This window comes from Cheilinus undulatus, linkage group 11 (genome assembly GCF_018320785.1).
Source record: "Cheilinus undulatus linkage group 11, ASM1832078v1, whole genome shotgun sequence".
NCBI classification, from domain to species: Eukaryota; Metazoa; Chordata; class Actinopteri; order Labriformes; family Labridae; genus Cheilinus; species Cheilinus undulatus.
The window spans coordinates 38067501-38095232 of NC_054875.1; the positions used below are offsets into that span (position 1 = coordinate 38067501).

Sequence of the window (27732 nt, forward strand, 5' to 3'; positions counted from 1 at the left end):
CAGTGCTTAGCTAGTTTGCACAAAGGTGAACTCAAGACAACTAATGAAAAGTATCTTTCCAAAACCCACACGTTTTATTGACACTACCAGCTGCGCAGCATTACCACAGTAATGTGATTCATTCCAGAGGGTAGAGTCTTAACATCAGGAGTGAATTTTTGTACCTCATGTTTCAATATAAACACTGCCTGGAAATTTTGAGAAGTTCTTGGGGTAAAGAACTGGGATCAAGAGTGTCAGAGCCCCCATGTGTAGAATTAGACTTCTGTTCTTCATAATGTAACAGAGCACCACTAGTGGCCTAAGCAGGGAGGAGCTTGAAATGGCAGGGCGCGCAATTATTGCCTCCCCCTTCCTTCCTTTTCCTCTTTCTATCTCCTCTAACAGCTGAAGAAACGCTCCCGGCTTTGGGTAACGGAGACTCAGGTGAACCAGCTCAAAAGTTTCAACTTTTACCCTGAAACTTCTGTCTAGACTGAAGACATCCTTTTGTGAGACTGAAACAAGAGAGGTGAGTACCAGAAGAGGGCGTTTATTCCAGTTTTTCAGCAGCTGCTAGAGCATGTGGGCCACGACACAATTTCCCATTCATACATGAGGGCAGATTCCTCAGAAACTTTCTCTCTCTCTCTCCCCCTCTGGTTGTGTATTGAATCTTAAGTTGAAATGAAGATTTTATTTTTTTCGGCAGTTTCTGCTTTAACTCTTCAGATGAGGATATATTTAAGCCCCTTTAGCAGTGGGACGTGCTGGCAGTATGAAAAGCACAGAGGAGGGATTTTAAATGACTCACTGAAATGGGAGAGTATCTTGGCTCCACATGCTGGCATGAATGTTCCCTACTAAAATAATATGAACTGTTTGATGAATGGTTTTACCAAGACAGAATGGCTCCTACTGAACTATATTTTACCCAAGTTTGTAATTCAATACGGTAGTTGCTTTGTCTGGGATTTATTTCACAAGACTTGAATTCAAGTTAGTAAGGTCATTTAAGGTTAGTGAGTTTGCCAATATGTTTTGATTTCTTTAATTTGTCCAGTCTGTTCTGAGCAGGATCCCACTGATTTGCTTTAAAACAGCTCCAAACATGAGTGCAGAAATGATGAAAGTGACATTTTTTTTAACAAAAGTATAAACCTTTCTTCAAATTAAACAAAACCATCTGTTAGTTATAAATTTGGCCCTCTGAGTGTACCTAATTAAATCTTAATACACCAGAAACACACTCTTCCAGTAACAGTGGAAAGGATTTGTGTCGTGGTGAGATAAAGAAATTTGGGTGTTTCTTGGGTGTGCAGCCAAAGCTCATATCTCAGCTTAAGTTAAACTTTATCGGCCAACTGAAATCTTCCCTTAGAAGTAAAAGACACTGAAAGCTTTATAAGAGAGAAACAGCTTTAATGTGTTTTTGGTTTGATAATCAGGAAGTATTTCATACTATAATATCTCAGTATCATTCAAAGAAACAGTACAGTGCCCACTGTAAAATGTATTTTTATATAAAGGTGCTCTGCAGTATGGTGATGTACGGTACAGTACTGTCCAACAAGTTTCTGCTGTATAGTACAGTGGAATATTGTACTATAACTTTTCAGTACAGTGCAGTACACTATAATACAGTAGGATACGATACAAAGGGAAGATGAAATAATGTAATAGAAATAGTGTTATATACTACAGTACAGTATGACATAGTACTATTATGTTGTCATACAGCACGATAAAATAGCAATAATAGCAATAGCAATACGATATAATGCGATAGAATACAAAGTGATACAATGTGATGTAATGCTATTTGACTATGAAGAATGCAATATTTGAGGTCACCATTTGATATATACTGCTGACATGTACACGACAGAAATGTTTGTACATATCAATATTTAACTTTTTAAGGTTGTATCTGTACCGATATCATGTTGATAACATTGTGCATTCCTTCCTGATATGGTTTAAAGCAGTGGTTCTCAACTGGTGAGTTGGGAGGAGCAGTTTTTAGTGGTCTGCGACTAGGTGTCTGAAAAAAAAAATAGTGGCAAAAGTCCTTAAGTCCTTTTGGGACATGCATCAATACCTTTATTTTACCCTGTTTAACTGTGATATTGGTTAAATTTAAATTTTTGATCAATATTTCATCTAATTTATCTCCTTGCAAAAAAGGCTACTTTTCCCATGATAATAAAGTAATTTCAAAAGTTCTCTGGAAAATTGGCAAAAATAGACACATAATGAATGGGAAAGAGGGTATAAAATATGTCAGTTTTGTCCCTTTTCTTTTTTATAGCAGGTGTTTTGGTCCAGTCATGCTCCAAATTGCAACATATTCAATTAACTAAACATTCATTGTTGAAAATATTTTGGAAACCTGGGTCGCATTCTGTCATAAGACAGGCTGGATAGGTCCTGGACCAGTTAAGAACCACTGCTTTAAAGGGACAGGGTATGATACAATAAGATACCTTAAGAAATAATTTGATCTGATATGCTACACTAGGACATTTGTTCCCAACCTGGGGTCCAAGACCCCCTGGGGGGCACCAAAGATCTCAGGGGGCGCTCAGGTACATGTGTGGGGTGTTTCTAAGAAAAAATATTTAGGAAACACTGCACTAGAATATGATATGACACAATAAATGTAGGGATGCACTGATACCACTTTTTCCAGACCAAGCACAGGTACCTAGCTTCGGGTACTTATCCATGCAGAGTACAGAATGAAAACATCATAGTATTATTACTTTTACTTGAGTATATTTATAGATGGGTAATTTTACTTTTACTGAAGTAAACTTGAGTACTTGAGTACAATAGTTGTATACTTTTTCCACCTCTTTTAATACATGATAATATTAACAGCTCATATATATTGGTCGTACATATTGGCAGTAACAAAATCATCTATTGGCCTTAAATATTCCAAAAATAATCTAGTTACCATCAGGTATAGGTAGTTTCCTGGAATGCCACACACTCAAGTGGGCCCACTGTGAAGCCACAAACATAAAACAACTACCAGACAGCCATTTATCCTTGGAGCCCCCCCTTACATCAACCTAAGAAAAGCTGAGTCAATGGCCATGGCTTCAACGTTGCCTACCTACTTAGATGATGAGAGGCTAACATGATGTTGTAATATTATCCTGAGTACAGTACCTGCTATGTTTTATTAGTATGAGTACTTAGACTTAGTATCGACACTGATACCTGATAGAGGTATCAGAATCAATGTATCCCTAGATAAGTGCTATACCATATGGGAAATACCTTGTGATACGCTATGTTGTTCCCTTTGGTAAATTTGTGATTTGGGTTAAGTGCTGCATACATTTAGCTGCCTTCCTGTTAGAATCAATGAATAATCTAGGTGGACTTTTCTGTTGCATGCCTTGGTTATTTTTTCTTCTTCGTGCCAGCTCAGGTCTTACAGTGAGTTTTTGGGTCAAGCACATGATAAGTTGTAAGCATGTACAATGTTTCCACCCCTAAGCACAATCACATGTAAGCAATCTTAAAAAAAGCACCTATCCCCTAAGCTAATTAGCGTAACTGTGACTTCCGGCGGGATACACACTGGCAGTGAATATCCGTCCATGCTGTAACAATCACCAGATGACACCCACACAGCCCCTCCTTTCTACTTGCATTTCTGTAATGACATGGTAATGAGCCTCCAGCATGAACACCCTGATGGTTTAAAGGGCTCCTAGGATTACCTGTAGCCTTGAACTGCAGACTTGCCCTGAAAGCTGGGGGCTGCATTCATTTGCTTTTGTCTGGACTTTGGTATCGACGTCTCTCGGGGTGTAGACACCTGGTGAGAGGATCCCCTACAGTCAGGCTCTTTGCAGATGTGATAGTCTACCTGTGAGTTGGAGAAGAAAGGGTTAATGGGTGTTCCACGTCCCGTTCACTCCCCTCTCAGCCTGTAATCTCTCTCACTCTCTCCTCTCCTCACCACCAAGGAGCTTGGTGAGACTCCTGGGAACAAAGCTATATATAAACACCAGGAGGGAAAACTGAGGGAGCCAACTCAAGGATTTATTCTGTTGTTATTCACTAAGGAAAACTAGCCTTGTTCTTGGGTCACTGGGGTAAGTTGCTGTAAATTGTGTATGGATGTTTGAAAGGGTGTCTCCTTATGTAGTAGATGTTGAGGAAGGGAAAGGAAGGGAAGGGCTAACTGTCATAGTGAGCTGCTCTTGCGTCAGACAAAAGCCATGTGGGTTGTTAAGCAGCACAGTGAGGCTGGAGTAATGTCTGTTTGACTTTAGATTGTTGGTCATTGAAAAGGTTATTCAATAGATTTGACGCTATACTTAGAAAGGGAATTGGGTTGGTTGTTTGCAATAATTCCTGTATGAAGAATTTGGTTTTGAAGACCAGGTACATGTTTAAGTTTTCACCACATTTCTTTGATATCTAAGTGTTTCCAATGACTAAGAGTTTCCCCTTTGACCGGTGAACATGTCCGCTTGACTTAGTTTCTAGTTAACCAGGTTTGTCTAGTTTCACTGTCTCCCCCACACAATGCAAAGCAAGCAAGTCCTAAATGTAAAATCAGCTTTTTACAATGTAAAAGTGTTCCCTCTTCCACCAAAACTAGCCTTTTGTGATGTTAAATGACACTCAGCCTGCACTCTGCTGGCTGTATGTGTTGGCTGTGAGCCCTGGGAAAGTCGCCGGGTATGTAGCTAAAGAAAGTAACTCCAACCAGAGTTGACCTGAGGCAAGTATGTGTGGAGAAGGCTACTCTGTGTTTAGGCTAAATGGCACCGTTTAAACAAGAAGCCTTTGTTTATCTCTGCGGTCCGCCACTATCGACTTCCAAAGCTGTTTGGATTATTGTGCATGCATAGGTCAGTCTCTGTGATGAGCGTAGGCCTTTTTTTCTTTTTCTGTGTGAAACTCCTCAGGAATGGCACAATGATGTGTGAGTGTCCTTAGGGGTCAGATGTGAAAATCCTGAGGGCAGTTTGACCCACAGAGAGGGGAAGTATCCCATGACCCCTCGGCAGGAGCACAGACCTACGCTCGTTCCCAGAGTGTGTCCATGCCAGCTTTGTGTGGCAGATTAGAGCAACATAAGTCCTCTGACAACATTTGTTATTTAAAGACGTTCAGCTTTAAATGGACCCATATGCGAGGCCAACGTTTCCCTCAAATCCAAGCAAGAGTATTAGTTATTGATGCATGATATCAGATATTACACTATAAAAATACAACCTGATTAATGTTGAGTGAACAAATTCTGATATTTTTGGGTGCACTTTTATAATGGGACTAGTTTACACATTATACAAAGTTTCTTAAATTGCTTAAGGTATATAACAAGTGAACATAAAGATTTAAGTAGAGCCAACATTTTCTGGGGGTTCTGAATAGTTGGTGCAACTGCTTTGGTTGCATCAACTAAATGGCAACACAAGGTATTAAGTTAGCTTCTTACGTAACTATTTTACATTGGGCCCTTACGTTGGTTTTTTACAGTGTAGCTGAAAAGGTTAACCAGCTTTATTTGCAGATATGACAACTTTTGCTGATATTTACCACCAACATATCAGCTAGAAATGTCTGCCTATTTCAGCGTAAAAACTGGTTGTATCTAGGAATATGTTTGTAGAGTTTAAGGCAGAACCAACAGACCTACGTCTCCAAACTTTTAAGTGAGTTTTAAGCACTGAAGTTTTTGGTCTGAACTAAATTTATATATCGGTATCAGTATTGGCTAAAATAAAGATTCAAATACCAGCATATTGGATATCAGCAACAATACATTTATCATGCATCCCTTGTATTTGTCAAATTTCTAGTCAAAATGTCACAATGCACTCATTTAAAGCCACATTTATCGAACACAGAGATGGGCAAGTTTAACTGCCAAGAGGGCCATTCTTATTTTGTTCTTTAAGCTAAAGGGCCACAAACTGTTTAGGGCTGTCAAAAGATTATAAGTTAAAATCACAGAATTTCTGTAGTTAATCGGAATTAATCACAACTTTTTATCACTTTTTAAAATTCCACTATTTTGCCTTGTAAACCATTTAAGTGCCATTTTGTTTTTTGTTTTTTTCTACCGTATAAAACTAAAAGTACTCGACTTCCTGTTTGGATACGAATCTGTTTTAATATAAGATAATAATACAAACTCAACCAAAGAAAAATGTATTTGTTGTGGATATAGAAGGATCAGGACGCAGTAAAAAAGTAAATGTTTGATAACACAAGGTGCAGATGCCTCTGACTTCTCCACTGAGCTGTCTGAGAGTTTTTTAAATGAGACATTAAAGAGCAGTAGTGGACATATTCTAGATCACTGTGGCTGCAGGGAGACGTTGACGGGGCTTAACCAGAGCATTAAATTAATTGCAATAATAAATAGTTGTGCACCAATTGTAGACCATGATAATCATAATTAACTTGATTAATCTCAACATTCCTAAAAATGATTATTCCTCAATTCAACAAGTAAGATTATTTATATTTTAATAAACTATAAATATGTAGCTTTCATGATAATTTATTATCAAGTTTCTGGTAATTTCATTATATTTACTTGCATATCTATTTTTACACAAATGCGTTTAGTGAAGAATTGATCAAACTTTTGGAGAAATAAGTGTAGCTTATTACTAATTTCTAAATGGGAACTTATGTCAGGAATCAAAGATTATTAGGGAAATATTTCTATTTTTCATGTTTTTGTGTCAGATTGTCATTTTCTTTCCTTCATGCTTTTGATTTTTTGAAATTTCGGTGGGGGTCGCATTGAGTGAGGAGGAGGGCCCGCACATGGCCTCCAAGTCACCAGCTGCCCATCCCAAACTGAACATGTTGACATAATACCAGAATTTTACATTTTGATACATTTAAAGTAAAACCAAATTATACCAAATTATTCTTTAGTTTAAAAGTAAAAAGAGTGAAAGAGTAAAAAAGTAAAAAGCAGGACAGCTCCAACTAATTAAGACCAAGACACAAACTTCTTGATTATTTCTTGTCTGAAATAATTCAAAATTCAGAGTATGGATGGCCTAGCAATTAGGTTGTGCCCCACGTACATGGGGCGAGCCTTTACCGCATATCTCACACCCACTCTCTCATCCCTGTTTCTAAATCAATCCACCCTCCTCATCTCCAGAAATAAGGGCATAAAAAGCGCAAGAATACACCTAAAAGAAAAATCTAATTCCTCATGAACTTCTTGACACAGTCTAAATTATGTTGAATGATGATTGAACAAATACACTGGCAATGTTTTGGTAGCAATCACTTTAACAGCCTAGACTATGAGGAGTTTTGTTTAATTGTTGATGGAAAGGAACTTTTCTTAAAGCTTTGGCACTTACTGATACAATTGTTCATTAAATACAAAAATATTGCATCAGTTTAAAAAGTGGTATCCAGAAGTATTAATATTTTTACAAGCTTGGACAAGATGAACATCTTATTTGAGATGATTAATAATAAGCCTAACCTTGCAAAGCAGATGGATTCGCCCGTTTCCGTGAAACAAATCCATCTGGCGTGCCAGGTTATAATAAGCCATGATTAAGTTAAAATTACACAATGAAATGAGATGTACTATGCATGTAGATGCATATCAAATGTATTTACCCAGTTCAAGCAACCTTTTCTTTCCTTTTTGAATCCTGAAATAAGATGTTTATGTGGACTTATCAGGTGAATGTAGTTTAAATTAGTGTAATTAAGTGTTTTTAACTGAAATTGGACTTACTCTCTTGCTTGGGTTTGAGTTTTTGTATTTTGATCTCTTAAAACTCTCTGGAAGTTTTTAATCCTCAAAGTTAAAGCAAGGAGCTGCACTCACACAAGAAACATGACTGAAGGATTTATGCATCCCCTGAGGATAACAGAAACATAAAACATTGTTGTTGTCCTTGGCTTTAAGAAAAATTACAGAGCTTTGCGTCTCAAGGCTTTATAAATAAGTTTGCCCTTTTGAAGCCACATTGCACTTCATGTTTGTATTACATTAGTCACTGAGTTTCTTGTCTGCAGTTGCGTCCTTCTGTTCGAGCTTGAATGACTGAGTAAATTTACCTTTAAAAGGCCATGAGTTTCCAAACAGTGACAGTGACATTACTTTGTATTAATTACATTATACAAAGCCAAAACTTTACCCTTATCTGAATGCATTTTTACATTACCACATCACTATTTTCTTCAGCTTCTTAGAGGGTATCTTGTCTCAACTTTAACAAGTTTAGACAAGACATAGGCAGGGTAATGCACTTAGGAGAAATGTTAAAGATCTGCACACTCATGCTGATGTCATGCTGCCTTTAGATTTCCTCACAAAGGAAATGGAAAAGGGGCCAAATGTGTACATGATTAAAAAAAAGAGGTTATCAGATATTTAATTTTTGTTTTCCTTTTTATTTCAGTCTCAAAAAAGTTGAAGAGGATTCTTTTAGTCCAGCAAAAGTCAATCACCAAAGTCTGAGTCACCGCCCCAGTAAGCAGAATGGAGCTCCAGAAGATGAACGGACACAGCAGGGAAGATGGGTAAGATACACAAAAACAGGGCGGAGAGAGTACAAGACTTATGTTCTCAAGTGAAAGTAGAGCTACACTGATTAAAATGTATTGAGGAAGAAGTACAATTGCTGGTGTATAAATCTACTAAGATAAAGGGAGAAAGTATGTCATATAATGTTTACTAGAAGTACAGAGAAGTTATTTTTATACCCAAGGGAGTGTTGGTTAAAGTGTAAATACAATCTTTTCTTCCTGTGTTGTCAAAAAAAAAACAGGAGAGCAGGTTGTTAAATCAAAACCTCAATTCAAAATGTAATTTAAAGCTGTGATATCTACACCCCTGTGACCTTTCACCTTCACTCGCTCAGAGCAAAGGAAGGGGGCAAGGTGATCCTCCCACTATGCCATCTTTGGAGGTAGAACAAAGGCGTAACAGAGCAGGAACTCAATCAGCCGAGCCAACGGTGACACACATTACTGTGTATAATTAGAGCTCACACTGTAAAATTTTGTTCTGCGCTCCTGCAATTCCCAAAATAACACTCTGGATTGATGTGATCTGACTGACGGAGACGTAAAATATCATGCCATTGCAGTGTCAATATGACAGTCTTAAGTGGTGATGCTCCTTTCAAATCACGCAAAACAAAGATGCATTTAGTCAATCTGTCAAAAGTTTCAAGAAAATCAAGAAATTGAGATTTACTGATTTAAGATAGGATCATGATTGCTGTAAAGGATGCAAAGTTGGCTGATAGATTGTGGCTAATATAAGTAGGACTGCATCATAGGCACAGCATTGGTATCAGTGAATATTAGCTTAAAAAGTTAAATATCAGTACTAGTATCAGCTAAAATGACTTTGGACATAACAGACATAGGCAGAAATACAATATCTTTCATTAGCAGTGCTAGCACCGCTGCCTTTGATCCTCTCTGCAGGTTTAACGTCCACATTCCTGCACTGAATGCCATTACTAAGTGCTTTGGCTGTATGTGAGAACAGATTCTTTGCAGATGACGTCATGCAGCAGCAGTGAACTCCCCTTAGAAGGCAAGGAGGGATTTCTGCATGGAGAAACGCCACTAAAAAAGCCATTTTGAGTTGTCAACAACTATGTCAAACATTCAAAGTGCGAAAATATAAAATATTCTTAATTCTTAAGCTACTTTTGTGTCCTGAAAGTAATTAAATATTCTGCAAAAAAGTCCTGTCATGCTGAAACGGCAGTATGCAGGAATTAAAAAAGCCTCAATCAAGCCTGGCCAAGTGGTGTTCTCACAAGATGCTGTAGGTGTTATCAGTTTATAGTTTATTTTGGTTTAAGTACCTTTATGGCAGCATGACAGTAGCCATTAACTGGAGCAACTGGAGCTACTGGGGCTACTTGTGCAGGCCTTATAGTTTAAACAGAGTGTTTGACTTAGATTACAGGCCTGAGAAATTATTAAAAGATCAAGAATAAGGTTAACTGTGTGGCACAGTGATGCAGCTATAGTGGCAAATCCTTGTCAATTAACAAATAAACTCAAAATCAAACTGACCACTGTGGCACAGGGATAGTGGATCTTACGCAGGATCAAAATGTCTGTGTCCATGCAAAGGGTACAGTTTCTTTAGTGTTTACAAGCTATTGGAGCACTGCTGGTGTTCTCCTGACTCATGCCTTCCTAGTAAAAAATCATTTATCCTTTCTGGCCCACCCATCTGATCCTCCCTGCCCATAATATATAAACAGCCACTGCCAAGGAAATGCACTGTGAAAACACCAAAGGCATTCCTCTGTTATAAAGTAAATTGCATGAAACATGAAAATACAAGGCACAGATGGCCTAGCAGTAAGGTTTCCTCAAATCTATGTGGGCAGCTTGAGTTCATGTCCAGCCTGTGCCTCCATCTTGTATGTCATTTCTCAATCTCTCATCCCAGTTTCACACTCTAACCACTGTCCTATCTCTATGACAAAAGGCTTAAAAAAGCTTAAAAACAAATCTTATAAAATTATGGAAGAAAGGGGACACAGATGGCCAAGCATTTAGGTTGCACCCCATGTACAAAGGCAGCCCCGGTACAAGTCCAGCCTTTGGCTCATTTCCTGTACGTCATTCCTCTATCTTACCCCCCTGTTTCACACTCTTACCACTGTTCTATAACTATAACAAATTCTTACAAGCCCCCAAAAAAGCTTTGTAAATTATGGTCACAAGGGGCACAGATGGACTAGCAGTTTGGTCCAACCCCATGTACATGGGCGGCCCAGATTCAAGTCCAGGCTCTGGCTCCTTTCCTGCACATCATTCCAAAGGCTTAAATCCCAACAATAAATCTTTAAAAATGTTGGATGTAAAGGGGCACAGATGGCCTAGCAGTTAGGTTGTATAGAATGTATGTAGTCAGCCCAGGTTTAAGACCGGCCTGTGGCTCTTTTCCTGCATGTCATTCCTCAATCTCTTGTCCCCGTGTCACACTCTAACCACTGCCCTATCTCTATAACAAAGGGTAATCAGCCCAAAAGTTATCTTAAAGAAGGTTTAAGGTCCCCCCCCTTGTGCACGGGCAGCTCAGGTTCAAGTCTGACCTGTGGCTTCTTTCCTGCATGTCTCCTCCTTATTTACAACTGTATCCAATGTCCTCTTCTCTAAAATAAAGGCTTAAGAATTATGGATGTATTTATTGTAAAACTATTTTCTCTCAGTGTCCATTGTGTGTTTGCATAAGCCATTCAACTGTCCAGGATGATATGGTTTGCAAATCTACAACTTTCCACCCCTGAAAGAGAGCGTACTTACTTTTTCATGTGAAACAGCAAAGATTCTAATAAGTTTAGCTAAAGAACTTGGAAATGTGTTCAAAGTTTATGCAAATTTATCCAATGAATTAAGAAGCAGTTGCTCCCTTTATACCTGCTAATGGGAATTATTATTATTTTTCTCTACAGGTTTGATGGTCTTGAAGCTATGACGGAACATGAAGAGTTTCTCCCTCATAAACCTGGAGCCAAAAAAGAAATACACTTCACCGACGTGAGTGCTTGTTTAAACAATACCATTGATTTTTCTGTTGTAAAATGAGATCTAATTGTATTGACAGTGTGGATGTTATTTCAGTTTCTGCATTGATTTGTCTGTGTAACTTCCTCTGTTTTCTTCTTTCTGCAGTTTGAGGGAAAGACTTCATTTGGCATGTCCATCTTTAACCTCAGTAACGCCATAATGGGCAGTGGGATTCTGGGATTGGCTTATGCAATGTCCAACACAGGAATCATTCTTTTTATGTGAGTATGCAAGCCAAACACACAGGACTGAAAACTTTATGAGTGTGTATTTTGTGTGTGTTTTTTCCCATCCATGTGTATTTGCTCAGTGAAAACTATTTTAGTATCATGCTTTGTTGTGCAAATAGGGAAAAATATTGATCTTAGCTCGTGATTTTTGATATCTGGGAAGGCAAAATATGCTTACATAATAGAAGAGGGCTGTCGTTGTTGTGTGTTTGTGTGACTTTATGAGTTCTAGGCTGGCTTTGTGAAGATTTTTGCAAAGTGAAGTCATTTTTAACAGCAGTTTTCCTCTTGTATAAGGTTTTTTTCTCCTAAGTGGTTTTCTTATTGTGTTCCACCTTGAGACAACTTCTTTTGTGTTAATGCACGTTTTGTTAATTTTATCAAGCACTTTTTTGCTAATTTCATTACACATTATGCTGCCCGTAGCTCAGCTTTGGGCTATCTCCATCTGGGAAGATCTTTGTGTATCTCTGATTGAAATAATAAGCATAACGTTGGTCAAAGGTTAACATTAGAAGCAGGATTAAGTTCATGTCAGTGGATATGTATCACATAGAGTTAATAGAGGGTCCTTATAAGGCCTGATATATAGCCTGTGTGCATATCATCTGACTGACTGTGTGTATTTGTGTTAGGGCAGGTATGTGTGCAGGAGGGGGATGGGCTATGAGCTGGTGTATACGTGTGTTTATCTCTGTCTCCACCTGTGTGGGATGAAGCTGTAATGCTGTATTTACATGTAACTGCTGCTGCTACACAGGCCGATCTGTTTGAATGTACATTAGAGCTCGTACACACGCAGCTTCACTAAATCAGATTTGAGTGGATAAAAATAGCCTGTAGTGATCAGATCCAAGACACGCCTGGCCTGGATCAAGCCTGTGCTATGTGGCGGGGGGAGGAAGGTGGAGGGTGGATGGCGAGCCAGTCTCTTAGTCATGTGGGTGGAGGAAAAATACAATAAACCCAAGAACTGGTGGCTAACCATACTGAGTTTCTGCAAAATAGCTTCATTTCTCTCTCTTTGATGTACTCTGTATGAGAACAAAGTTTGAATTATAAGCATAAAATCAAAGACAGCATTTATTGATTTGGGTAGTAGAAAAGTGCTTCTGATCTTGCAGAGTTTCATCAAAGAGGTGCAGTCATGACATTCAACAGGTCAAACACAAGAACTGGAAAAACTTACAAAAAAGGGCAATAACGTCTAACAATAGTTAACTTTCAATAAAAGTCAATGTGCCTTTATATTTTATAATTTACTGTAAAATCAAGAAATGTCAAAAAACTCTTGAGACATGTCAAACATTAACTTGATGACTTACATAAAATCTGAGATGAATTGTGGTTGAAATTTTCAAATCACAATTGAGCTCAGGTTTATGTATGTATTGAGATCAATCTCCCCTCTGTGCTGCATTTTAAAATTACAGTTGTTTTGCATGTTGGATTCTTCTAATGTCTACAGCTGACTTCCTGTGTGAATACAGACTAGCCTGACATGCCAGATAGACCGTTTCAAATATTCATTGTGGCTCTTTGCTCTTGTTTTAATTAAGAAATATGATCCAGCTCGGATTAGACTGCAGCCTTACCATAGCTACATCTGAGCTAACAGCTACCATGGCAGCAGCCATTGGATACACCGGCTAATGCCACGATCACACACTCATGCCAAAGCAGACCTGGAGAAATCTTTTTCGCCATGTAAAGCTTTCAGTGTTTCTCTAATAAAACAATGTTGTTCAGTTCTGACAAAAGTGTCACTATAGCTATGTCTTAGCTAATCACTCCACTAGCAGCCAACATATTTACCCACTCACACAGCAACTAACCCCTTGCCCCCATAACTATCACAGACTTATGCTGGAGCAGGTCGGCAGAAGAGAAAAAAACATCTTTTCCGTCATGATAAGCTTCTAATCTTTACTTCCTACAGAAACGTGGTCCAGTTCTGGTAAAACTGCCACTATACTATAGCTAAATCTGAGCTAATCACTGCACTGTAGGCAGCCATTGCTATCAGCTTTCAGTAAAAGTTAACTCCACCATAGCTACTGCCTCACTCTCCTAAGTGACACAGATTGGTCCAAATCAGTTTGGTGTTGCACAAACATTGTGGATTGGAGCTTTTCCAGATGGAATTGCCTGATTACAGACATGGAGTCTGGCAAGTCCATCTACTTTGCAAGGTTAGATACAGACCGGCTTTTACTTTGGGTAGAATGGAGATTATGACATGAACTTTACAAGAAAAAGGAACTTGTTATGGATTGGAAAGGAAAAAAGGCAACAGTAAAAATGTAAATGTTTGATTACAGATTACTTAAATTTGTTCACTTAATCATATGTGAGGTTTTTAAAATAAATTAGTCATTAAGGAGCATTGATTGACTTATTTTGCATCATGGTGGCTACAGAGAAAGCTACAGTGACCTAACCAAAGTATGCTATAAGGCAGTGGTCCTCAACTGGTGGGTGCAAATGAATGTCTGGGAAAAAATGGTGGCAAATGGTCTATAAAGTACTGCAGTCCTTAGCAGACAAACATCCACACATTTTATTTTACTCTGTTTAATTATGAAAATGGGTAATGTGAATATTTTTCAGGATTTCAACTCACTGATCTCATTTTCTTTTGAGAACAAGACTGTTTTTCTCGTGATAATGAGGTAATTTTGCAAGATCTCTGGAACTGGGATAAAATCACATGTAACCATGGGGAAATGGGGGGTAGAACATGTCAGTTTTATCCTGTCTCTTTTTAGATGTACTTTTTGTTCCATCCAAGATCTAAATTGCAACATTCTTCTATTTTTCTTTTATTTTGGTCATTCTTTGCCATTGACAAAACTGGCTGGTCCTGAAGCTAGGCCAGTTGAGAACCACTGCTATATGGGTCAGGGTAAAGCAAGTGATTAATGAGACTGGTATTCTCAAAAATTGTTTGTCAGCACTAGGTTTGTCATCACTTCTTTTGGTGCAAAATTCCTGCTTTGCCAAATTTATCTTTCGACAGATGAGAGTTTGCCCAACAGCTGTCTTCTTTTCCCAATAAAAGTCTCTTAGTTGATTCAGCAGTTAGATTTGCTAGATGCCAGAATTAAATTTGACTGGGCATAAATGTATTACTTTGTGGGTGCATTGGACTTGCATGTCCCAGTTTTGGTCAGGTTTTTAAATGCCAGTATCCTTTCCTGTGTTTGGGCGTTTCAACATCAAATTACAGAATCTGTGATCATGACAAGTCCTAATGCTGATTGTGAGAGACCCACTTTGCTACCTGAAGAACTCTACAAGGAAACAGGACACTGTGGCATGCATACACCTCGTCACGTTCCTGACAGGTGCTAACTACATGCACAGGCACAACCTCAGCAAAGTGATTTATCACCAAAACAAGCATGGTGACAAAAGAACTGTTTTTTTTACCCTCAGTTATATAAGAGCTAAATTTAACTGAAGTTTAGATGGGAGATAACATTGAAATGCTTACCTAACCAAGTATGTGATGAACAGGCCGGTTTCCTGACATGTGTGGTAGAGCAAGTCGTGTCACGTTGAAAAATTCAGAAGAAATATTACTAAGTGGTCAAAACAAAAGAAATGGCTTTATTCCAGCAGCTTTCAGATTTAAAAGAAATCTTGTTATGCCCATGGTAAGCCAATGTTGTCTAACTGCACTTTGTTGTAAAAAATAAAGATCACAGATGCTTATGCAAATTAGAGGCAGTGATCAGAAACCAGGATGCTAGTATTTATTCCTGTTTGTAAACAGGGATTTGAATAAGTAGGTTTCTCTGATTGCATGTAAATGTCATATTTTAAATATGGCAAAAATTTGGCTAAGGCTTTTAACCACAATACTCAAGTCCATGTAAATGCACTCATTGAGAATCTTTGCTCGGAAAATATAGAAATTATCTCTGCTGCAGGTGATGAATCACGCTGTCTGAAACCTACTAATTCTTAAACTCTTGTATACCTTTGTGTCTTATAAAGAGACATCTGTCTGCTATACAGTCAGCTTTATAATCAGATATAAACTCATCATGGCAGCTTCAAATGTATAAGGGCTGGTAGAAAAAGTCTTATTTGTTAAAGAAGATGTACAACTGGACAAATGCAACATCAATAATAATTGTATACTTTAAGTTTCTCCTCTGTTGTGTCACTGTCAGAGATGGATTGCATTTTCTTAATTGCTGTTCTTGTGTTGCAGAATCCTGTTGGTGTTCATTGCCATTCTGTCTGCATATTCAATTCATCTCCTGCTAAAAAGTGCTGGAGTTGTCGGTAAGTTACAAATAACTTAGCACTTAGCATATGTAACCACTGAGTCAATTCCACATTCATGAGTGATCTCTATCAACTGCATAAATAATGCACTTAGCCATCCCAGCAGCATCCACATGTTTGAAACAGGCCATTTGAAGCCTTGATTTTGGTATTTTGCCACCTGCCCTGTTTGATATCTACAATCAGAAATGACCATATTTGGTCAAGAGGGTGGAGCTTGAAAGTAGCAAGAGGTTAGCTAACATGTAGTATGTTGATTCATTGTTTGAGCCAAACTAAAACTAGACATTTGAAGTACATGTTTACATGTCAGTCTGACTGACATCATACAAAGTTAAATTTACCAAAGTTTGGACTAACACGTCTGCATAATGCAGTTGGAGGTCAATTTACTCCTCCACATATGCCTAGATCTAAACTGGACCAGGTGTTCTGCACATATATCACAGTGTCTTTGACCAGGAAGTCATCAAGCACAAATGCATAGCATAACTAAATCGCTTTGTCATCTGCCTTCTGATATCGACATAAGCTATAGGGATAGTGTTTGTTGCATTTGTACAAAAAGGAAATGCCCAAAGCTGTAAAGTTTTTGTTTGCTCCATTTGACATTCAACCAGTTTCCTAACTGCTAACCTCAATCAACTAGAAGAAGGTCCAATGACGATTCAGTGAAAGATAAGCTTAACACTACCTAACATAAGAGTTATGCAAACTTCTGTCAATAAATCAATTCTCCCCCTATGTTTATACACTGAGAGGAACATAGTCCAATAAAAACTCTCTAACTACCTTATTCATTTGTGTCACATGTGAATTAGTCAATAAATACCAAAATTTGACCTTTAACTGGTGAAAACTCTTTCCTGTATATGAGATCTTTTCTCAGTCTTGAAATGACATTTACGCCTCATTGTGGTTGTACCAGCTGGCATTTACAACTAATTTCAAATCAAACAGGTAAATATAGTATGTTGACACATGTTGTTACTTTTGTTCTAGTCAGAGAGTAGAAGCATATATTCTTCAAACATTTATGGGGAACTATAATTTAGCTGTTTTACCTTGTCCAACCACTGAAATTCTTATCTTGGGGTTAACTTGTTGATATTTTTGGCTATAAAACAAAGAGAGATTGTTGAAATGTGATCTGTTTGGCAGTAAAATTTGCCATTCTGACATTCAGTCAAAGGAGGAGTAACTCACTTTTGGGTCCAGCCTCTGGTGGTCACTTGAGGAAATGCAGTTTTCTACATTTCCTTTTTTTTTCAGTCATCAGTAAATTTTATTTTTGTACAGTATCGCCTTTAAGAAAAAATCAAGTGTAGTTCAAAGTGCTTTGTGAGAAATTACTGTCAAAATATAGAAAGCTCAAAAATGACTTATAGAGGATTTTGGCTACTTTTTCAGGCTCACTAGTTATTTTGTGTATTTTTCTCTTCAGTATATTACTGTTTTAGGCATGTTTGCCTTTACAGACAGGCCAGTCGTAGACAGACAGGGTATGTGGGGAAGAGAAGAGTGGGATAGACATGCATCAAAAGGGCTGAGTCCTGGAGTTAGACCTGCAGCATATGGAGCACCTGATCTACTGACTGAGTTTAACTGGCCCTTAGGCTCATCAGTCTTTAGCATTCAAAAAATATACATACCGTTTTGTTTTTTCAGGCATTCGAGCTTATGAGCAGCTTGGGAATCGGGCTTTTGGTCCTCCGGGGAAAATGCTGGCTGCATGCATCATCACAGTGCACAACATAGGAGGTAATGCCAAGCCATTTATCCCTTTATATCTTGGTTACCTGTAAGTGAGAGTATGTGCATATGAATTAGACATGCATTAAATGAGACTGCATTCATTTCCTTTTAGCCATGTCCAGCTACCTCTTCATTGTCAAGTCAGAGCTCCCGCTGGTTATTCAAGCTTTCCTCAGTAAAGAAGAAAACACAGGGTGAGTGCCACAGTGATTAACTATCCATATTATAATTCATCTGTAGTTCAATAGTCTTTATTCCACATTCAGTAGTTTTGAATTTTTCGTATTGATTTTTTTTCATCTGTTTGTCCTGCTGTCTCTTAGAGAGTGGTTCTTGAATGGAAACTACTTGATCATCATTGTTAGTGCTTGTATCATCCTTCCTCTAGCACTCATGAAACAACTTGGTATGTTTTTCATTCTATCATCACACTTTCTTCTGTTTTACATCCTCATACTTGTCCATGCACATAGTTTTTCTTCTCCCCATTTTTGTTGATGAACTTCTGAAAGTTAAGTTCCATCTCTTCCAAAATGAACCATGAGTTAGTTTTGACATATTGTCATTAAAATCCAGGTTATTTGGGCTATACAAGTGGATTCTCTCTCTCCTGCATGGTATTTTTCCTCATTTCGGTGAGTTTAAGCTATCTATAAAACAAAAATATACACAATGCTGTTAAATTCCCCCCATTAGAAACTTAAATTCTTAACTTTTTTGTTTCTTTCAAGGTAATCTACAAGAAATTCAACATCCCGTGTCCTCTGGATTCTGAACATACAAACATTACTGAATTCACTGATGGACACAGTGTTATTAACGGGACAGACGACGTCTGTGATGCAAAGCTTTTTACAATCAACCCCCAGGTAAGACGGAAAACATTTGCCTGCATCTGTTTCCCTGAAATTCTCCTGTGTGTTTACTCCTGGGTTGGCCTAGCAGCTGCTCCTCAGCCACATGTTCTGCTGCAGTGTGTGTTGTGTCAACATCATTAAGGCGTGTGTTATGTCAACAGCAGTTTTGGGTATAAAACAAGCACTCAATTGTGTTACCTTCCTGGTGCTAGTAGGTGACTCGCTGACCTTTGGTTTGTTTCATTTTTAGACAGCGTACACCATCCCTATTCTGGCCTTTGCTTTCGTGTGCCACCCAGAGGTGCTGCCAATCTACACAGAGTTACGAGAGTAAGTCAGAAAGTTTTAACCCATTTCACAATTAGTCTAGTGCAATCACAAACATATTCTCTGTTGGCTTCTTAGATTGCTCTCTCTTTTGTTGATACTGTGAATGCTTTGGTTTACATGTAGCCTTTATATAAAGGTTAAACATATCAGACTGTCGAACCGTCTGTCATTTCCATCTCATTCATGTTGTGCCTCCTGAGACCCTGCCCCTGTCCGACAAACAGTCTCAGGTCATGAGGTGCATGTGTGAATTAGTAACTCAGGAAAATTTCAAGTGCAGCCTGCCTGAAATTCTCTAAATGTAGTCAAGAATGTACAAGAGTGGTTTCACATTAGTGGCCTGTACCCAGATCCAACAAGACCTGACCCCAAAGTTGCATACCAGATGCTTGAAGAAGTGGTCTCTGGGATGATTCAGTAATGTGAACACAGAGTACTGGGTACTCATCAGAGATGAGGTAGAGTTATAAAGACAGTTTTTAATGTCTCCTCATAAACCATCGTCTCCATGCAGAAAGGGCCCATTTCATCCTCTGAGTTGCAGAGAAACATGGAGATAGGAAGAGGGTCATTGCTGGCATCTAAAAAAGTAACAAACATCCTCAACAGCCTGCAAGAAGGACTACATCATCCACACGGAGCAGAGACAATTGTCATCACCATAGACTGCAGAAAATTTGTCAAAGCCTGAGTGACGTTAACCATTTGGCCACTGGGGGGGCATCTGAGTTCAACCTGCGATTGCTGCTGTGTTTGAAACACTGCCTTAAAACCTATTTTATATCAAAATGGTAATGGACAAAGAGGTGGAGTTAAGCTTAGGCCTCCTGACGAACAGCTACATCATGGCTTGCAGTTATATCATCCATACCACTTATGCATAACTCTACATCATTATTTATTTATTTTTTTAGAAGATGATTTATAAGAGTATAGTGTATGCCCCTGGAGGCATCAACTATTCCAACCAAAATATTTTTTTCTGAACCACAGTCAATATGTTTCCTGTAAAAATCAGCATTTCAATGTGAAGCACGTATCTGACTTCTGGCTCTTCTGCAGCCAACCTCAGGTGGGCACTCAAGGAGCTGTAGTTTTTAGGACTTCCACATTAGTCTCAGTCTGGCTGTGAGTGGCTGTCATGGCTGCATCTTCTTCTTGCTTCTTCTTGGCAGATTCCAAAAAAACTATATGCTGATAACCCCTAACTGTATAGGACTATGTACACACACAAGTGTGCTCAAGCATGGAACAATGTCACAAATCCAAAGCTTGACCCAACTGGAATTTCTTAAGGTCCAGTTGCTTCTTTTTGATCAAGCTTGGTTAACCATGACCAGGATGAATGAAAACCTACAAAGACAATATTACTAATGTGAAAGCAGACTATTAGGAGAGAGGAGAGGGGGGAAGCAATCATGCTCAGGCATGGTTAGTACAATTGTGTCAAAAGTAAAAACTACTTAGATTTGGGTCCTTTATGGGGTATATGCTGGTGAGGAACATGAGTGAATGCAAGCAAATTCTTCTCCCTATACTGACCAGGAAATTTTCCTGCCACCACACAAAAATTTCTGTGAGCTGGTGCTTGACACAGCAGAGAATATTTGGGAAAAATCTGCCGCATTCAGGCAGTCAGCAGTTAAAGTTTATATGATGCAACTGGAGTGATTTTTTTGCAAGTAATGAGGATGATTCCTTCACTCTTCTGCTTGGCAGTATGTTCTTTACAATGCTATTGCTGATACAGTGAAACTATCCAGTCACATGTAGCATTGACGTAAAGGCAACAACTACTATTATATCATCAGACACTGATGATTCAACATTCTTCATTCTTCTTTGGAAGACTCAGGGCTGTTTGTCCTTAAATTTTCTAGATATTTTAATACTGCACATGTGAAAAAGATTGTTCTAAATTTTTATGGGATCTTCTGCTTTCATTTACTGCAGTGCCACCAAGAAACGTATGCAGAAAGTAGCCAACTTCTCCATCCTGGCCATGTTCATCATGTACCTGCTGACTGCTCTCTTTGGTTACCTCACATTTTATGGTAAGAGACTTTTTACCGCTGAGAGTCAAAGATCAGCTTATTCGGCTGTTGTGAATGGAAAGATCTACAGATGAATGACTCACTTGTGCCCAGGGCTCATATGCATTTTCCAGTGTTGAGACTGAGGGACTAGTACACGTGAGATATGTCAACGTGTGTGTGTGTATGTGTGCATGCTCCTTTGTGTGTAGGTGCTGTGGAGTCTGAGCTGTTACACACCTATAATCGAGCAGGCGCCCTGGACGTCCTGATTCTCTGCGTCCGTCTGGCTGTGCTGGTGGCCGTAACGCTGACCGTCCCTGTGGTTCTGTTTCCGGTAAGACATTGAACCTGAATTAAGAATATTCTAACAAAATAGAAGGGAATAAAAATTATAGTTAGAAATTCCTTGCACTTTTTGCGCTTTAAATTTGTTTTAGTTCATCACACAAAAAGGCTGAATATAATCACATTTTAAAAAAGGAGAGACAAAAACAGTAAAGGAGAAAACAGAGCTGAAATGATTAATTTAGTCATATATTTACAGATGGATAAAAAAAATCCCTGGGTAAAACAATTTTAAAAAAAGCCCAAATTTTCTTATTTTAAATTGAATATTTTATGTCATTAGATGGCTGACCAAAGTAAACAAAAACAGATATTTGTATTTTGGGGATATTCTTAAATAGAGCTGAACAATTTGAGAAAAAAAACCTGATTAGGATTTTTTCTCCCCGATGTTGCAATTGCGATTTAATATGCCATTATTTTTAGGTTCCTTATCTTATGTATAATTCAACAAACATAAGCAAAAATCATTCAATATTATAACTAACACAACATAAGATAAATTCAACTAGAGATGAAAGATTTGAAAAAACAATATCTAATTTGGATTTTCTGCTCATATAGCAAATTTGATATTGATTGCTATACTGAAGGGATGATTTCTTTAATGTTATTCTCATTAACTATTCTGAAAAAGACAAATGATTGTATGCATAATGTGTAGAGCATTAAACCGCTGCTGCAAAAAAAATGTATTTTGACAAATTTAAGATTTGAAAAATATTGCACTCTCTGCAATTTGAAAATTGCAGCAGGCCTTGTTGGGATTTAATCTAACTTGTGATTAATTTCCCAGCCCTATTCTTGTAGCAGAAAAATAACTGATTGATCGACTGGAAGTTCAGTTAAAAACATTTTTAAAAAAATCATTAAATGTATGTTACTGTATGCAAAAAAAATCCCTCTATTCAGTTTAAGTCCTATAACAGCAAAAGCAAACAGGATTTCTTCTTAAAAATAATCAGGCAAAAAAATACTAATCTACTTCTTAAAATGAAGTTTTAGTAAACATATCTTATTGCTAACCAACCATGCCTCACTAACTAACCTAATGTGTAGACTTTAAGGTACAATATGTAGAATTTTTGTACTAAAATGTCCAAATTGATTTATAAAAGGCTGCTGTCATACATAAGTTGAGAATTTACACTAAGCCAAAGCTAGAGAAATTCTGAATTTCTCCAATTTTAACAGGACTTACCGTACACCACAATGACACATACAACATGTTTGTCTTTGCCTTAGAAACACTAGCTTTTACGTCAAAGACTGCAACTAAGGGAAGCAAGAACTGCTACTGGAAGTTGCTGCTCTGTTGCCATTTCCCATTCATGTTTTGTCCTGCTTACTTTTATGGACCAAGATTATTCTCTGACATAGGCTACATGCTCTGTCACCTGAGCCCACCTCATGACACAATGGCTCCTAAATGATGTGCTGAGGCACACTGGTATGCCTTGAAACAAGTCTTGGTGTGCCATGGGGATTTGTGCCACCACATGTTATTAGTACAACTATACAACAACTAAAGATACTGCAACACGTGTCAAAGAGGCTACTTTACATGTTTTGTCTTGAGAGATAACATAATTCCATTCATTCAACTCCAGCTCCTGTAATGGTGTGGCCCCACCAGACATTTTCAAGTTGAGTCGAGACACACTGTCAGCTTTTCCCACCTCTACTGTTTCCTTTTTCTAATTTAGAAAAAAACTGTACTATACGGTCTACTTCTGGGATTCTCTATGGACGAAAATCACATAATAAGAGAAAAATGGTTTCCGTCTTGAGTGACTCCATAATGCCTTGAGAGTAACTTGCGGCAGAATGCCTGCAATATCTTTTCACTTGCTTTGTGAAATTCCCCCGTGAAACAAAAACAGTGGTTTACTGTTTAGTTATCATACCCATTGTAGTATGGTTTATTTGCATTGAACAGAGCCCTTAAAAAACAACAACAAAAGAATTAAGCAGGAAAGATTTGGGCAGAAATGAACAGCATGTCTCTACATGTCATCTTTTGTCACTGTTTTGATTGAGAGCCCCCTGGTGGCGGAATTTACATACTGTGAATTTCTAAAAAAACGACATCATTGGTAATGAAGGCCCCTTAGTGGAAGTGGGTAGAAAGGACATGAAAAGTAGTCTAGTTAAGTTTTTGTTTTTTTAAGGGGGGGTTGTTCTTAAGACAACAAAGTCTTGACTGGCCCAAAGAGTTGAAAAGATGTTACACTTTAGTCAGAACCAGAATGTTTTTTATTTGCTGCATGAATTTTCAGAATTTTTAAAGTTCTGTCTTATCAAAGAAATAATTTGACTTCTTCTTGGACCAAGAGAAGTTTCACCCCGCTGGCTTTTAAGAGTATATAATGCTAATTCAAGGCACTTCCTCATTTAGTTTATTTGAAGAGCCATCTACTTCTTTTAAAGTCTTTAGTAAGCATTTTTTAGAGTTTATCTTAACCATAACTTTACCAGATAAGTTTCTCAGCAGCAGTTCCTAAATTCCCCTTCATCCTTCCTGTTTGTCTATTTCTACTGCTCAGTCTTCATGCTTGGATCTCATATGTAACATTCCTTCCATTCCTTCCTCTGCAGATCCGCAGGGCCTTGCTCCAGATCTTCTTCCCTGAAAAACCTTTCAATTGGGCAATTCACATCTGCATCGCATTTAGTCTCATCTTCACTGTCAACCTACTTGTGATCTTCGTGCCCTCTATCCGGGACATCTTTGGCATCATTGGTAGGTTTCACTACAAACTTCGGTTATTTCCTCAAATGCAAAATTATTACTGAAATAACCTCTTCCCTCATCCTCAGGCGCCACATCTGCCCCCAGCCTCATTTTCATCCTTCCTGGAATCTTCTACATTCGGATCATTCCTGAGGACCAGGAGCCTCTTCTGTCAAGACCTAAAATTCAGGTATGATTCAAATCCTAGTGCTTTCAAAACTTTGACACTTCAATTTCCTTAATTTCTGATAGATTTTTTTTATCGGTCTACTCCTCCAGGCTGCATGCTTCGCTGCTGTGGGATTCATCTTCATGGTCATGAGTTTGTCATTTATCATCATTGACTGGGTGACCGGAGAGTCTAGAAGCGGAGGTGCACACTAGCAGCCGTGACAGAGCTGAGAAACTACAAACATAATGCCAACCCCAAGCTCCCTCCCTGTGTTTAAAATAATCCCTGATCTGCGGAGATCTCATCCAAAGCTGAACGAGAAAGTTTGGCCGCACAATATGAAGGACATCTGAAGAACCCTTCACCTAGAACAATTAAAAAAGGCAAGCATTTCGACATGATGCAGGGCAGAAAAAAGCCCTGTAGAGGAGGAGAGAACACAGAAGCACTGTGTTCTGACTGAAAAAAAACCCATGTAATGACTCGCAGTGAGGTTCTTGTTTGGAGGCATGTGCAGAAATGCAAAAAAAAAGGGCTTGAATGGGAACAGCATGACTCAAATGGAAATCCAATTTTAGAGTTTGGATGTGCACAGTTCCCTGGAATAGCTCAGTCACTGCCAAATCTTTCTAATCTACTTCCCTATATTTCAGATTTACAGGACAGAAATTATAGCGTCAATCCTTCTGAATTGTTTTTTTTTTTAACCAAAACTCTCCATCAGATGCTATTTCACTCTTCTTTGGGACTCCTGACCTGCTGGTGCAGTGTTGTCTACCTTTTCCCAACATAGAAACATAAGGGTTAGTCTGCAGTTTCACACTAACCATTCCAATCCAAACTATCAAAATAGAGCTTTCAATCTCTTTTAAAATTAAATTATAATGTGATTCTTTTTGTTAATCTATTGAAATAATTTAAAATGATCAGCTTTAAGTCTGACATGACCTTTATCTGTGAATAATCCGACAGAAATGGTGCAATTTGTGGTGTTCAGCTGCTATCAGTGAAGGTCAATCAGACAGTTACTGACAATCAAATGTGAGTGAACAGACACGCAAAGTTGTTTGTACATTTTTTAAGTTATTTCCAAACCAAAAAAAAACCTAGCTGCAAACCAAAGAAGTTAACCTTATGTCATATAAAATTATTTTCTCTGTGTTTGGCAAAGGCCTATAAAAAATGTACATAAAAATGCAGTGTTAAAACGATGTGTCTGTTCAGGCAGTCCATAAAGTCAGTATGGTGAATTATGATCTATGGTTTTTAAGGCTGGCTACCAGACGATTTTCAAAACGTGGGAGACGGAAGACATGTGGACTGTTTCAACCAACTTTATACATTTTAATTCTATGAATTCAAACATAGCATTATTCGGCCAGACTGCAAGACTACATCCTGTAGTGTGTATTAACGATTACACAGACGCAATTAAGCGTGACCTCAGAAGACAAACAAACATGGAGGATCAACATCCACAACAAAAACAAGATACTAGGAAGAGCAAAGGGATGCCGATATTCGATTTTTAATGGCCAATATTTACAAATTCATTCTAGACGATATCAATAAAGATACTGATACCAATATTTAAACATTTCTCAGACCTAAAACTTCAGTCCTTTAAACACAATTTAAAGTTTGAGGATGAAAAAATTTTCGTCATTGGTCTGCCAGTAGTTACAGCTGATATAAGCAGATTTCTAAAGCCTGATGAAACGCCAATAATACTGTGCATCCCTAGACATGAAATGAATGAAATCCTGGCTGAGAATGAGTGGTAAAAGTGCACAACATTGGGGTCTGCTTGTTCTCACTGGCAGCCTGACCTGGAATTGTAAATATGGAGGCAAATCGGGCCTAAAATCGTCTAGGGTGTAGCCAGCCCATTAAAATGAATTGAGCCTGCACTGCAAAAGCTCATCTAAGCATGTGTATTTGTCTGTTTTACAGTCAAAATATCTGATTACACTTATTCTAAGTTAAATTCAAATGACAAGCTTGGATAAACATCTGATAATTTAAGATAAACATGCAGAAAATTGGGCTGAATTGCTTGTAAGAAGTAAAATAAATCATAAAATAAGACAAGAAAATTTAGTTGTTAAGTGTCTTGAATTTGGACATACTAACTAATTTAGACGGGCAACTCATTTCAGGGCGAATTTGCTTGCTGTATTAGCAGTTTTTTTTTTTTTTTTGCTTTGTTTTTTTTTTTTTTTTTTTACTTAAAGCAAATAAGGACCTTATTTTCATGCTTTTATATCGCTGCAATGGATGAATACCAATCTATTTGTTAAAACAGGTGCATTGGAGGGCAAACAATTCAAAGGAAACTCCTGCATTCTGTCAACTTACAAAAAAGGGTTTTTACTTGCAATGTCTCTTTACTAGACCTGCTTGATGATGGTCAAATACTAAAACAGTGCAAATTACCCCTCTTGAAAAGAGATATTTAGCCAAACTTGTCATTTGAATTTGGCTTACCTACAACCTACAACCCTGCTTTAATTGGACATACCACCCTAAATGGTGTGTTTTTATATGTATGTTGTACAAAGAAACACACTAGATTTCTTCATTTTTGAAAATGTAAAAGTAGATTTACATGTTGGCTATCTATTGTTCAATGTAATCTGGATAGTGATGTCAAATGGTTGCATCGTTCTTCCTCCTGTATCTGTCTGATTGTACCTACCTCAATCTACACTGCAGTAACTTCTATCTTGTTGTCCTGCTCACTAAAACCGAGATCAAAACTGAAAGTTTTTAAGTATAACTCTCCATAGGACAAGATGTTGGAAGAGCATTGCAAACATTTGGCATTGCTATGCAGAATCATTCCACAACATTGGCTGCCAACATGTGAATTCATTTCATTTATTTTATTTTAGCCCCATTAATCCAATCACATTGCAGAAAGGCCTTTAACTTTACAATAGTGCCACTATCGCACTTTGTAGAAGTACCTTGATTTTCAAGAAAATAGAAAAACTTTTATATTTTGGAATATATTATGTTTTAATATACCAGAACTGTATTTTATTTTTAATGCCACTTAATATTAGTATGTTTTGAGTCGTGAAATACACTCTTCAAAGCATCATTATTCTCCACATTTTCATTGAGATCGCAAACTGCAATATTGTCCAGTTTAACCAGAATCACAAATTATGACGAAACCGTGCAGCACTAGCTGCAGCAAGCAGCAACAGTCAACATGTGTTTAATGCAAGAGATGTTTTGACTAAAAATGGCCAGAAACTTGCAAGATTTGAGCTTTTGCAGTGTATTTCTTTATTTTTTTTAATTGACTACAAAATTTTGATTTTGTAATTCATCCTGTACATTTTTAAATTAATTTGAATGTTGTTACCTGTCAATAAAATGTGTCTCTCATTTGTACACGTTTTGA

General features: G+C 37.9%; 2 protein-coding genes across 4 annotated transcripts in view; one reads left to right on the plus strand and one right to left on the minus strand.

Moving 5' to 3' along the window:
* Positions 1 to 27732, minus strand: part of zgc:162200 (uncharacterized protein LOC558638 homolog) — a 64135-nt gene that overhangs the window by 30720 nt on the left and 5683 nt on the right. Inside the window, exons 2-3 of one of the 2 annotated variants that reach the window (XM_041799108.1) lie at positions 21304 to 21430; positions 3720 to 3868 (exon numbers count right to left, since the gene is read on the minus strand). The gene's annotated coding sequence lies outside the window, so the exon portion shown is untranslated. Of the gene's footprint in view, positions 1 to 3719; positions 3869 to 17740; positions 17870 to 21303; positions 21431 to 27732 lie in introns of those variants that run through there. The other variant, XM_041799106.1, reaches the window with a different exon arrangement.
* Positions 307 to 27722, plus strand: LOC121517397 (sodium-coupled neutral amino acid transporter 3-like). 2 transcript variants are annotated; one of them, XM_041799112.1, is made up of 16 exons: positions 307 to 511; positions 8412 to 8532; positions 11445 to 11529; positions 11665 to 11780; positions 16012 to 16085; positions 17757 to 17849; positions 17956 to 18037; positions 18167 to 18249; positions 18420 to 18478; positions 18575 to 18712; positions 18951 to 19030; positions 20984 to 21084; positions 21276 to 21400; positions 24010 to 24154; positions 24232 to 24335; positions 24425 to 27722. In XM_041799112.1, exons 2-16 carry the CDS (start codon positions 8492 to 8494, stop codon positions 24527 to 24529), a joined length of 1431 nt encoding a protein of 476 aa, XP_041655046.1. In that variant the 5' UTR covers positions 307 to 511; positions 8412 to 8491; the 3' UTR covers positions 24530 to 27722. The 2 variants fall into 2 exon arrangements, with proteins under 2 accessions (XP_041655046.1, XP_041655047.1); XM_041799113.1 differs by lacking the exon at positions 307 to 511 and adding an exon at positions 3961 to 4097.